This window comes from Microtus oregoni, unplaced genomic scaffold (genome assembly GCF_018167655.1).
Source record: "Microtus oregoni isolate MIOR12 unplaced genomic scaffold, Mior012 000011F_ref0000422, whole genome shotgun sequence".
NCBI classification, from domain to species: domain Eukaryota; kingdom Metazoa; phylum Chordata; class Mammalia; order Rodentia; family Cricetidae; genus Microtus; species Microtus oregoni.
The window spans coordinates 43,638,584-43,652,734 of NW_024543070.1; the positions used below are offsets into that span (position 1 = coordinate 43,638,584).

The 14,151-nt window shown below is 43.4% G+C and overlaps 1 protein-coding gene across 1 annotated transcript; it reads left to right on the forward strand.

Moving 5' to 3' along the window:
• Positions 1–1,788: 1,788 nt before the first annotated feature.
• LOC121453200 (putative serine protease 47) lies at positions 1,789–9,619 on the forward strand. The gene is made up of 4 exons (XM_041659727.1): positions 1,789–1,943; positions 5,255–5,532; positions 8,158–8,321; positions 9,326–9,619. Exons 1-4 carry the CDS (start codon positions 1,798–1,800, stop codon positions 9,617–9,619), a joined length of 882 nt encoding a protein of 293 aa, XP_041515661.1. The 5' UTR covers positions 1,789–1,797.
• Positions 9,620–14,151: the final 4,532 nt, after the last annotated feature.

Below are 14,151 nucleotides of genomic sequence, written 5' to 3' on the forward strand. Positions count from 1 at the left end.
TGAAGACTGATATGGTAAATGTGAAATGGTGTGCTCTCACATACGTTCAGATCACATGTGGGGTAAGAGGGGCTATGTCTTTGAGATTCAGATGCCTACCACCACTATAAAGATAAACTGCTGATTAATAAAATACTGGGAAGCTATTATATATAATTTGATGACTAGAAATGATACATTTCATGTTTTATTTTCCTGAGAATTAATTACATTTTCCCTCTGTGTGGATCTTTTAATTCCTCCTTCCACAAATTAACTTTCTCTATGTGTATGGGGTATATGGGGATGTCCTAGTGAACCCCTGAGCTTCCCCCATCACTCTACTTATACTATTGAGCTACACCCCAGCCTGAATTTCCCTTTCATATCATTTCCTATTTTCTGTGGTTGTACTCCATGTCTTTTGTTCATTGCTGTATAGGAACTTTCCATTGTACTGTTGCTGACTACACTGCACACGGGTTAGAGGCTGGTAATTGCAGGAATTAGAGCAAGGAGCACTGTGGTCTTGGAGGAGTTCTGATTGGGTGACAGCGGGAAGGAAAGCCTAATGGGGGCAGGGCTTGGAGTCCTATCTCAAGGCAAGGTCAAGAACCGTCCCAGCAGGGGTCAGGACCTGGTGGGGGGGGAGTCAGGCTCAGGTCAGGGCCAACTTCCCTATAGGTCCTGGAATCTGGGATGGGCACTAGGGTGGTGAGGATCGCCTGTGGACCCAGTCCTCTACTCTTGCCCCTGATGTTTCTCCTGCCCCTGAGCCCCAAGGCTGGCTCTGTTCTGAAGTCTGGTGTCCCCAGCCCCTCAAAGTTTTCTGGGGTAGCACCATGGAGAACGGGGCCACAGCAAGGCTGGGAACCGTTGACCAGCGAGGATCAGGATTCTATGAGCGGAGCAGAAGGTTTGTTTGAAAGCCAGTGGGCGGGTGACGGGTGGAGGCCATAAAGGCCACGCAAGGCACCCGGAAGTAGTGAACCCCTTTTGCCAAGGGGGCTTAGGTTCTCTTCCGATACTGACTCTTTCCTCCCTAGGGCCTGGTGTGGTGCTGTGGGACCAAGGTGGTGTCCAGGGCTGACCCAGTGGTAGTGGCAGAAAGCATGGGATTACTAAGAATGAGGGCAAAGGGAACAAAGCTCCCTGAGATTTCGGATGCTGATTCCTGGGAGAAGATAATCTTGTAAAGATCTGGGCTCAGTAATCCCCTCCCAGATGAATCATAGAAACAAAATTATCATTATTGGCCTCACTCGGTCTCCGTTTAGAAATGTAAAGCAACTTGTTCCGGGTCACTCATCAGCACCACAAAGTCCTGCCAGCAATTCTCTCTCCCTTGGATATTGGGCAGATTGAATTTGGGACAGTCACTGAGAAGTCATTACCTTGAATAATTAATATCAGTCACCTATGAGACTTCTAGTCTTGTGATCTAAAAAGTAAGCACAAAGCTGTGTTATTTGAGGAAACAAAGTCATAAAACCTCCCTTCTGTCCACTTGCCTGTGAGGCCCACTTAAGGATAGGCTGCTGTGGCCAGCCTTTTGTTTGCTTCATCCCATCTTTCCAGACTCCTGAGCTCTTGCTCCCACAGAACTGTCAGTGGAGTTTTTCATGTCCCAGGTGGTAGCCAGTGGAAGCAGAGACCAGGGTGGCCCCAAATCACTTACACAGGTTATTTGGTTTTTGCCATGATCTTCTAATCTGTGGAGTGGAGGAAGGTCTTCCTTAGGGAGTTATTCTGCCTCTCAGGAATTGTGTCTCTAACAAATTGCACGGGGGTGTCTCCACAGTTTGTGGGAAGCCGAAGATGGTTGGGAAAGTGTTTGGTGGCCGAGATACATTGGCTGGCCAGTGGCCGTGGCAGGCCAGCCTGCTGTACCGGGGCTTGCATCTCTGTGGAGCTGTCCTCATTGATTCCCACTGGCTTGTTTCCACAGCCCACTGCTTTCAAAAGTGAGTTTGCCTTGTCTGGAGCCCCCAGAGAGGGACTGGGTGGTGATAAAGATACAGGATGAGAGGAGGAAGTTAGAGATAGCTTGCCTTTCTCCTCTGGGCTTTTCTCTGGGGCAGTCTACTTCTACCGGCCATCCTCTCTGCCTGGATTAGCCCCATATGACATCAAAACTTCCTTGATCTGTCCTGGTTCCCATTATATTTAATTCTCAGCTTCTGTAGGGATCCCTATACTCCCACCCTGTGCCTGCCAACTCACACAGATGTTTTCCAAGAGAATTGGCCATGCTTTGTTGTCTACCTGTAGATTTCATCTTATTTCATGGTCCCTTTCTCTCTTGTGAGTCAGATTCTAGGAAAGGACCACATATGACCAACAGCCAGGTAATTTCTTACTTTAATAAAACTAAGCCCTGGGAAAAACTGTGGTCATGCCTATGCCATATTAGGATATATGGATGGAAAGTGCCGTAGCCCAAACCTGAACAACTGCTATGGACAGCCAGGAGCCAATCTCCTCTGGCTCTCTGGAGTCTGACAAGAGGGCCTAGCTTCTGATAAGACATGGAGGAACCCAGAGGGAATGGGTGCTATACAGTCCAGACCGGGGAACTGAAACAGCTTTTTGGCTTTGAGGCTCCAGCTTAATCCTGTTGGCACCTATTTTGTGCTGCATTCACCCAAGACCTTTCAGGGAACAGAATGTAGGAGATCCAAGGTCAAGGTTTCTTTTCTCTCAGAAGAAAAAAAGCTTCAATCAGTATGATACACGTGAGACATGCCAAACAATATGAAGAGGGTAGCCCCAAGGAACATAAATCTACAAAGATGCTGCAATCTTAGAGGAATGAAAGGAGCTACTGGGGCTACCAGAAGGAAGAATTGGGTATGTGGAGCTGGTGAGGATCCTCCTAGTGTGGGAGCTGTGGGAAAAAAAGCTGATACTTAAGCTGTTTAATCAGTCCTATCAGGAACAAGAAGGAAAGCTCCCTTTGACTCACAATTCATTTGTGAATGCTTTATATCAAGTGGAGAAGCAGTCTTTGTTAAAGGGGCAGGAAAATATGCTAGATTTCCATCACTGTGACCAAACAATCCAGAAAATGAAGAAAAAGAAAAAGATTATCTTGACTCATGGTTTCAGTCCAAAGTTAGTTGGCATGTTTCTTTGATTATATAATAACACAGTTCATCACAGCAAGAACATTTGCAGAGGAGGCCTGACCACCTCATGGTAGCTAGGAAACAAAAATAATGAAAAGAAGTGAGGGCCCTTCAAGGAAATTCTCCCAATGACATAGCTTCTTTTCACTAGGTCTCACCTCCTAAATGTTCCACTCTTTCTGGATAGCACCACAGGTTGATGACTATGCCTTTAGTTATTGGCTTACTCCTAAGCCAATAACATTTAAGATTTAAATCACAAAACTAGGATTCAGCCATAGTTTTTCTTAAGTAAAAATTTAAAAGGTTTGATTTGAAGATTCTATTAGGGACCCTTCCAGTGCTGAAATTCTTTGTTCCTCCAATTCTAAGATATAATGGGGAACACTTTGTCGTGAGGTTTGAGTAGAATATCCATCAGCCTGGAGAAAGAAGGCTCCTATCTTAGTTACTTTTCTATTGCCATGATGAGACATCATGACCAAGGCAACCTATAAAAGAAAATGTTTATTGAGGCTCACAGTTTCAGAGGGTTTGAGTTCATGACCATTATGACAAGGAGTATGGCTGCAGGCAGGCATGGTGCTGGAGCAGTACCATGTAGCTGATAGCTTAAATATTAATCCACATGTACAAACTGGATAAATAGATATAACTGAGAATGGATTAGGACTTTTGAAACCTAAAAACTCACACACCCCCAAGTGACACAGGTCCTCTATCAAGGCCTCATCTCCTAATGTCTACCAACTAAGAACCCAACATTCAAGCATATGGGCCTATGGAGGTCATTCTCATTTAAAGTACCACATTCTACTCCCTGACCCCCTTAGGCTATGGCCATATTATAATACAAAAATGCATTTAGCACAACTTCAGAAATTTCCAAGTCTTTCAGTCTCGACACCATTTCAAAGTACAAAGTCTCTTATGAGATTCAGAACAATCTATTAATTGTTACCCCTATAAGATAAAAAAGCAAATTACATTCTTCCAACATACAATGGTAGGTATCACAATATACATTACCATTCAAAAAGGAAGAACCAGAACTACAGTGAGGAAGTAATGGACCAATGCAAGATGGAAACCCAGCAGGCTAAACTCCAAATCATGGAGCTCTATGTCCAGTGTCAAAGGACTTACATGGTTCTATACTTCCAGCTTTTCTGACTGCAACATAACTTTTCTTTCTGGGATTGGTTCAACTCCCCTTGACAGGTCTACAGTTGCAGTTCTAGCACCTCCCATATTCTGAGGTCTCCAGCACAACCCAGGCTTCACCTTTGCACCTTCACACAATGGCCTCACTGGGCTTCCTTGCAGGGAAGCTTTTCTTAACAGACAAATATTCCACAAACCTTTTACTCTGTATCCTCCATGACTCTAAAGTCAGAACTACATAGCTGATGCCACCAAATTCTGCTTGCTGTTTAGGATAAAACTTGACTCCCTCAAATTACATATGCATAAGCCTTGACTTGTTGCTCTTTAGGAACAAATAATTCCTCTGAGCTTTTCTTTTTACAAGTTGCAGGAATAGCTATGTGAGGTGTTCCTTGTCTCTTCAAACTTACATTTTGTATTTTTCCCTACTTGCTCTTTTTCAATAAAACCAACTTGACCAGGTCTGTGACAGCCCATTCCCTGGTATCAAATTCTGTCTTAGTTATATTTCTATTGCCATGATGAGATACTACAGAGCAGTTTAAAAATGTTTATTGAGACTCCCTATTTTAGGATCATCATGGCACGGAGCATAGCCGCAGGTAGGCAGACATGGCACTAAAGCAGTACCTGAGAGCTTTACATCTTATCTTCAGGCACACGGCAGAAAATAGGATGTAATTAGGAATTACTTGGGCTTTTAAAACCTCAAAGCCATCCCAGTGGCACACCTCCTCCAACAAGGGCACATCTTCTAGTAGTTCCCAAACAGTTCTACCAATTAGGTACCAAGCATTCAGATATATGAACCTATGGAGGCCATTCTCATTCCACCCACCACAACACTTGACTGTCAGAAAGGGAGAGACCATTCTGCATGGAATCAGGGCAGAGTGGCCAATGATAAGTGAGGGTTCAGGAACACGGGGCTATCCTCCCACTCAGAGATGATGGTGATGATGGACTCCTTTATCTTTCAGCAAATCCCAGGCCCCAGGGGACTATCAGGTTCTGCTGGGGAATACTCAGCTATACCAGAAAACACAGCACACTCAGAAGATGTCTGTGAATCGTATCATCAAACACCCAGACTTTGAGAAGTTTCATTCCTTTGGGAGTGACATTGCCATGCTGCAGCTGCGACTGCCCGTGAACTTCACATCCTATGTTGTGCCTGCCTGCCTCCCACCTAAAGATGCACAGCTCCACAACCACACATCCTGTTGGATAACTGGATGGGGAATGCTTTCTGAAGACAGTAAGGGAAAGGGAAGTTGGAGAGGGAGAGAGGGCAGGGAAAGGAGGAAGGAAAAGGTCTCAGCTGGCAAGAGACCCAGGCTGGGACCTCACCTCCATAGCCTATGACATGAGAAAGCCATTATAGAGTCTTCTAACCCTGAAAGTGTGAAGAGTCCATAGCCACAAACTTCCCTGTAGTCCAGGTTCGGAAGGTGGGGAACTGTTGACATTTGCCATTTAGAATCTAGGCTCTTTGAATATTAATTGTTTTTTCTTCTAAGATTTCAATCAATCATGGATCTGAAGTGATTTGATTAAACTCAAAAGTCATGTGTAGAGGCAGGCACATTCCATGTTAATCAAGTTTCCAGCCTTGTAACAAAATACCTGATGTAATCAGTTTTAAAAGGTAAGGTTGATTTTAGCTCACAGATTTAGCTCAGAGCTTCCAGACCATGATAATTTGCCCCCCCCCTTTTTTTTGGACTTGTGGTGAAGCAGCACATTGTGGTGAGGAAATGTGTGGTGGAATAATGATGCATACCTCATGGTGGTCAGGAAGCAAATAAAGAGGAAGATCAGAGGCCAGTGTACTAGTATCTTCTCGACAGACACACATGTCCAGAGACCTAACTTCCTGCCACTAGGCTCTACCTCTTCCTAATAGGATATATTCAGTTAATAGTGTCACAGGCTGAGGACAAGGCCTCAAACACACTGGCCTGAATACTTAGTATCCAAGTATAATACATGTAATTACCAAATATCTTGGGAGTACTTGAGTAAAGCAGAAAGTCACATGTGATTTGAGACCATTGAGAATGCATGATTAAGTGAGAAATATTGCAGCTCCTAAGTGCTTAATCTCACTTAATCTCAACTGGCTTTATCAGCCTTGTCAGATGAACTACATAATGGAGAAATCGTTTTGGTTTTATTTGCTTGTTTGTTTGTTTCTGGTATTGAGGATTGGTCCCAGTGCCTTGCACATATTGGAAAAGGCTCTACCAGTGAGCCACCAAGATCCCCTAGCTTTTATTACTTTAGATTGAAAGTAGAGAAATGTATGCATTTATTAAAGGATTATGACTTAGAAATATGGAATAATGTAAATAAAAAAGAATATAGATTTTTACTTATTTGTAAGATCATAATTTGGCACATTTCTTCTCAAAATATGTATTTTAGGTGTTTTGGGAAGAACATGTCTTCCTGAGGAGCTTTGCTCCCCTCACCCATGCACACATTCTTGAAAGCAGGGCCCACATTTTGTTTTACAATACCAGTCTAATACCTGATGGATACTGCACAGTGCTGCTGTTACATAGCCTAGCATAATTAACTCCCATTTCTTGAGTGTAGTTTCTAAAATGGTCCTCCACTTTTATTCTTATTGCTTCTACGTGAGTCTCTATGTGGCCGTCAGCATTGCTTTATAACATAGCAATTTCATTTTCCTTTTCAGAACCCTCCACTCCTTCTCACTTGTGCTTTCAATCAAAATTTAAAAAATCCCTGTCAAGGTCTTACGTGATGATAGCACCCTGATCCATGTCTGCTTCATCACCTACTTCTTCCCTCATTAACCCCACCCCAGCTTCCTTAATTCTCCTTGAATAAGTTTGAGGTCATTTCCACCCCAGCACCTCTTTTTTCTCTGCAATTTTCTCTCCCCTTTAGTCTTGGTATGATTGGTTTAGATTTATTTTTACAGTCTCCCATCTGCATTTTACTTAATTATGTGTACTAAAGTAGATAATTTGTACTGTTACCTCTCCTTGTGTTATTTCTTTGACACAAATGAGTAGATCAATTTAGTTTTTCTGGTTTTCCCAACTAAAATGTTCTTTGTATCACTTTTACTAGTGCAAGGCTATTGGTGACATAGTCAGTGGATAGGTGAGTGAGATGGAGTCAAGTAAGTAAGGGAGAAGAAGAAAAAAGGAAGGAAGGAAGGAAGGAAGGAAGGAAGGGAAGGAAAGAAAGGAAGGAAGGGAGGGAGGGAGGGAGGAAGGGAGGGAAGGAGGGAAGGAAGAAGGAAGGAAGGAAGGAAGGAAGGAAGGAAAAAAGGAAGGAGGGAAGGAAGGAAGGAAGGAAGGGGGAAAGGAAGGAAGGAAGGGAGGGAGGGGGAAGGGAGGGAGGGAGGGGTAAGGGAGGGAGGGAGGGAGGGAGGGAGGGAGGGAGGGAGGAAGATGGGTGCATAGGTGTTGTGGATAAGAAGTGTTAGCGGGTATGAGGCAGCAGGATAGATGGAAACACTAATAAAAGAATGGATGGATGGAAGGTTGTGTGTGGAAAACAGATAGATTGATAAAGGTAATGAAAAATAAGTGGGTTTATGGGTGAATGGGTGGATAAAGATATAGGATAAAGATTAGTGATAAAGGTTGCTTAACAACATTGGACACAATGTGTTAGTAGGACTTGCCTCCTTATATAGTAGATTTGTGATCTGCTGCTGTGAGAGAGATGAGGAAGGTAAGTGGGAGTTTCCGAGAAAAAGGAGAGAAGTTCATGAGAAGTAGGTAGAAGATGGAAACAGAATTTGACACTCAGATGTCCTATGGTGAGCGCCAGTCAAAGTAGCCTCTACTTCCCAGCTAAGTCACAGTGTCTATCACTGACTTCCTCCTTATTTTCACAGCAAAACTGTTACCACCCTTCTCACTGCAAGAGGGTGAAGTGGGCATCATTGAGAATGAGTTCTGTAATGCCTTATATGGGCGAAGACCAGGCCAAAACAAGGACTATGTGCATGAGGAAATGCTGTGTGCCGGAGGCCTCTCCACAGGAAAGTCCATCTGCCGGGTGAGCAAGGCAGTCATGTATCTTCCCCATGCCTATTCTATCTCAGTTCCTCCAAGATGGCTGTATTGTCCTCTAGTCTTTGTGGAGACCCCCACACTTCTTGTTTCATTACCTCTACTTGTTTTCCTTGGGTTCATGCCTCAATAGTCTCCTTGAGGATAGCTTTAGCAAATCCTAACATCAATTTTTGTTGCATATCTTATACTTTTTATTGAGGCATAACATATACACAAATATGTAATTTGTAAGTAACCCGTTTGGTAATGTTTTCAGTGCTGACTTAGTACGCTTCTGGTACCCATCTTGCCACGAAGTGCATTTTGTATGTTCATTGTTACATGCTGTCTTCTGTGATGTTTCAAGTTTCTCACTTTGCTGTTGGGTTGTCAGTTTCTTATGGGAACTCTCTATATGGTATAGAAGTAAACTCACTATTGGACATAGTGGATTTTCTGAGGAAACTGTCCCAGAGAAGGAAAATAGTTGGTCTGAAGTGAAGTGGCACAACCAGGGCCCAGATGTCTGGATTCTGATGCCTTCCCCATCTCTGCAGGCTTCCGACTCCTGAGCTGACATAGTCCCCATTATAGACTGGATTTCCCATGGGATTTTCCTAAAGGGATTTCACAAATGAAGTTACTTTTGAAAGTGTTCTGATATGAGCTGTCTTTACCCAGCCAAGGGATGGGCATATTTTTTCAAGAGTTCCAATTCACAAGTTGAGAAAATAGACTTAACCAAGGTTACCAAAGGCAGAGGAGTTGACGGAATATATTGCATCAGCTCAAGGTTTACAGAGCCAGGACCTACACAAAGGTTAGCAGAACTAGCTTTCTTACAAGTCCCTAAACTTTCTCTTCTAGACATGAGGCATGGTAAGCAAAAGGAAAAGTCCATAAGTTTTCAGCTTGTCCTCATCTGTCTGGGCTCTGTAGGATCCTAACATGCAGTTGGTATTTGTGGCCCTAAGCAGATCGCACACTAATTACTCTCTCTCTCCTCAGGGTGATTCTGGGGGTCCCCTCATCTGCTACCAAACCAGTTTATGGGTCCTGGTGGGACTGGCTAGTTGGGGCCTGGACTGCCGACATCCCATTTACCCCAGCGTCTTTACCAGGGTCACCTACTTCACTGACTGGATCAGCCAAGTCAAGGGACTTACTCCACTTCCAGAATCTGGATCTGTGTCTCCTCACACAGAACTACAACCTAGGCCTCTGAGAGCTGCTGGCTCCCCACAAACCTGCAACATCTTCATAGTTGCACAAATCTGGTTCCTATTGGTCATTTATCCCTGAGGCTCAAGACCAGGCCCCAGGGTGAGCACCAGGCCTTTGGGCATTCTTTGCTCAGACTTCCCTAAACTATGCCTCTATTCTTTAGTTTACCATCTGAATCTTTTCCATAGCATATCTGCCCATTCACTGCCACTACTAAAACAAGCCTATAAAAGCCAAGCAATAAAGCCTCATCCTCCCTCAACTCTGATTGCATACCTTTGTAGGGTTCCCATATCCCTCGGTGGCCAGACTTACCCTGGAGTTAGCCATCAGACCTTGAAAGGGAGGAGATGAAACGTCACAAGGAAATTCTCCTTGAGGAAACGGCAAGGAAATGGGGGTGTGCCTAATTGGGTAGGAAAATGGGGGCACGCCCACTACAGGGATACTGGAGAGTAAGGATGCATCCCCGAAAGAGAGTGACATTGCTATGGCCTTGACTCTGCTGAGGAATGTCAAATCCTTCAGGGGAAGTAGAATTTTATACCTGGCCTTCAAGTACAAGGGAGTAAGGGCCTTTCTGGAGGTGGGGCAGCAGCCCTCCTGGGATCTCAAGGAGGAAGAACAAATGCACAGAGAACCTGAAAGATTGAAGTGAATTTGTGGGTGTGGGGGGCTAGTATCAGGTCAAAGGGATAGAAATGTGATTCGTGGCTAGAAGTCTCAATGGATATGGGGGACTAGAGCATTAGTCTAAAGCAGATAAAAACTGTTCTAGTAGCTGGATGAAAACTAAACATTAAGTCAACCATGCTCAAGTTTCTACTCTAGGTTAATACTGAGCATCATCCTCACCTACTCCCAGGGGCCCCATTCTTCCTATGAACCTGGTCCCTAATGTTTGAAGCCCAGACCACACCTGCCTCTGTCCACACTTGATATAATCTTGTCAGTTTGGTTGACCCAGGACTTAGTAATCAAGGAAAAATTAAAACAACAGAAATGGTCTTCTGGGCCCATTCTTTGGGCAATTGTACCAGGCACAGAATACTTATATGGCCAGCAGGAGTTAAGAGGCCTCACAATGCTGCTCACTCCAGTCTTTAGAATACTCCATAAAGAGGAGAGCTCCTGCTTACCCCAGGTCTATAGGAACCAGAGAGCACTTACGAGGTTCCAATCATGGTGTTGTCTGATGGATTTGTGTTCCCTAGCAGCAGTGTCCCTGTTTTCAATCTTTTGCTGCCTGTGCAATAGGGCGTCCATCACAAAAGGATCTTGTGGAGACTCAAGAAAGTATACTACATACAGTCTCAGCCACAGGAGATGGTCTATAGAGTACTTGTCTATCACAAAAAGCCCGTTTGATCCCTAGTGCTGCATAAACAAGGTATCATGACAAACACCTGTTATCCCAGGAGTTAAGAGGTAGAATCAGGAGGATCAGATGTTCAAGACCATTCTCAGCTGTATAGTAAGTTCCAAATGAGCCTGAGATGCATAAAAGCACACCTTAACACCTCCCCCCAGCACACACACATGAGAGTATCTTCTTAGTTTATTCTTGCTGGAGACTTTTTTTTTTTTTGGAAGATCCTACATCTGACCACAGCTCCACTTCTGAGGTACTGCTAAAACTGGTTGTACTTCTATATTCATATTAGACCTTGCTGCTTCAAGGTCTATGGAATTAAGAACTCAAACACTTCACTTAATAACAAGCTTGGTTATGGGGTCTTGCATCAAAGTTCGTTAGGACACTGAGATGTCAGTTAACAAGTTCTCCTTTTCATTGAGGGCTCTAAAGTCTGGGGAAGAGTTAGCCTGACAGTGGTGTGGTAAGGGAAGCTCAGGTGACTCAATGTGGATTATGAGTTTCTTCACTGACCCTACAGTTACCATGATGCCCCCCAGACGAGCCGGACTCAAGAAAAATGGGTGTCATTGGGCCTGGCATGGGCTTTTAAAACCTCAAAAACAAACCCCAATGACACACTTTTTTCAACAAAGCTGCATGTCCTAATCATTCTAATCCTTTCAGAGTTCCACTTCCTGATGACTAAGCGTTCTAAAATATGAGCCTATGGGAGCCCTTCTTACTCAAACCACCACAATGTCCTTACAGTCTCAACTACTGATCTCAACCTATAAGTAGCCCACTGAAGAACACAACCAAAACTCAGCTCTAACTGCACAGGGAAGGGTATCGGTAGTAAGTAGTGGAACAGGAATCAAATCCCAGAGACTTCTTGAGAGGGCTTGAACACATGTAGGCTTGTCATAGACTGTACATACATGACTGCTGCCTAAGCCTCAGATTTCTAGTAAAGCCTTAGTCTGACCTGTACTAAGAACAAGCACCAGACATCCACTTAGAAAGATATTATGGTATAAGATCAGGAAGCCTGAGGTTGGGCTTGTCAGACACAAGGGTTTCACCAGACGGGAGGACAGGAAAGATCTACAATTTGCCCTGAACTCCATGATGAGGCTATAGTTACTGTTCATACTACCAAAGAAAAGCTCGGTCTTGCTTTGGACTGCAGAGCAAGGCTTTGCATTCCAGTCTGGAACAGATGCTGCTGAGACTGTAGCCAAATGCAACTGAGTTTCCAACTTGGTAAAGTCAAAGTCAAATAGGTACAGCTGTGATACAGAGTAGAACAGGGTTATCCGCAGCAAGTGAGCACAGCACAAGCGTAATCTCCAAAATAATGTTTCCACTAAACAAAGGAGGCATGGGGATTTTTTATTTTCATTTTTCGAGACAGGATTTCTCCATAGCTTTGGAGCCTGACCTAGAACTAGCTCTTGTAGACCAGTTTGGCCTCAGACTCACAGAGATCCACCTGCCTCTGCCTCCTCAGGCTGGGAATAAAGGCGTGCGCCACCACTGCCTGGTTAGCATGGGATTTTATTGTGGGGGGGCTATATGTACATGTGAACAGGTCAATTCTTAAGCATGATGAGCTTCAGTCATATATATGACTATTGTGGACACATTTTGGGGACCATATTTATCTCAAAGTCTCAGAACACATACATGATCAAAGTGGTAAACAGAAATTCCTCTGGGTATGTTCAGTCTGTACCATAACATTTTAGCCAAAAATAAGATATTTTGAAGCTACATTAATATGAGTTTACTTCCAAGAATGCCTACCTGGCATAGTTACTTACAAATTCATCCTTGAGACATTTCACTGACTTTATGGGATCAGGATAAAGGACATATATTTCCTGAAGGACTGGAGTGCTTTACCTTTCTAGTTAGGGATTGAAACTCTTGAAGTTGAGGGCAAGATAGGCCTCAGGATCATGTGGGGGCAGTCTAACACTGTAACTTGAGGAGATATATACATAGGTAATTGTATCATGAATAAAATAAGTTGATATTTGCACTTTATGTAGCCTAAAAGATAGGTAATGTTCCTTTGAAACACAGTCAAAACAATTAAACAAACAGACCGGCTAGAAAAATAAGGAAAAGATAGACACTCTTTGTGATATTTTATACAATTTCAATGAATGTGATTTTCAGCTTTTAGTTATAACAAAAGAACTTTCAAAATAAGATTTAAGCTATATAAACAAGCTAAGTAGGACAGTAAGTTAAAAAGATTCATTACTGTTTCAGCTTTATTATTGGACTTTTTGTTGGCTCATAGGACAGGCGTTTTAAAAGCTGTTATATCCTGCCCCTTTAAGATGCTAATCATGCTAAAAAAAAAAAAAAACAAAAACAAATAAAACCGATCATATCCCAAGTCCCAAGCCTGGAAAAATAAGGCCACTTTCCCCTTTAACTGTCTCCTTCTGGGCCAGAGTTAAGAAGCCATGCTGTGTAAGGTTTCACAAGCTCTTCCCCTCAAAACTGCAAGAGATGTATGGGAGGAATTAGGGAGAGGGGTGGGGGTGAAAATGGTCAAAGTACACGAGATGAAATTGTAAACAATAAAAATGACAAAATCATCCTAAAAATCTCACAAGCATACTTGTTCTTTATAGGTGACACAACCTAGTTCAGGAGACCTCTGCTCTCAAGGATATGGAAGTCAATGAGGGAGAAGGTGTGGCTGCCATATATTGGCAATAAGGCTAAGATAAGAGATGGGAATCAGAGCTCCTCCCCAAATCACCAGAGAATGAAAGTTCCATTAGGGACATATCCGACTCATTGTTCAAAAAGAACCTCAGAGAATCAAGTCCCATTTCAGTAGCCCAAAGAGGAAATAAGTGAGAGCAAAGCTGACTTGTCCTTTCTCCTGAGCACAAGTCCTATTGCCTGAAAGACAAGCCCCATGGGGAAAGCACAAACACCTTTTCACAACATTTATTGGGGCAATCAGTATTGTAAATAAAGGATGGAATACTGAGGAGTAGAGAATTTTTTTTCTGATAGGAATTCAGGAAAAGCATTTTCTGCTTGTAAAATTGAAATGAGCTTCCTGACCCAGAGCTTACAACCAAAGAGAGCAACTGAAGGTACCTGACCCAAATGATACCTATAGATGAGATATCAGTGAGGCTCTGGCTACTGTGAGGCATGGATGGGTACTGGGTACTGCTTCTGACACAGTAGCTTCTTCTGTAAAGCCACATAGCCACAC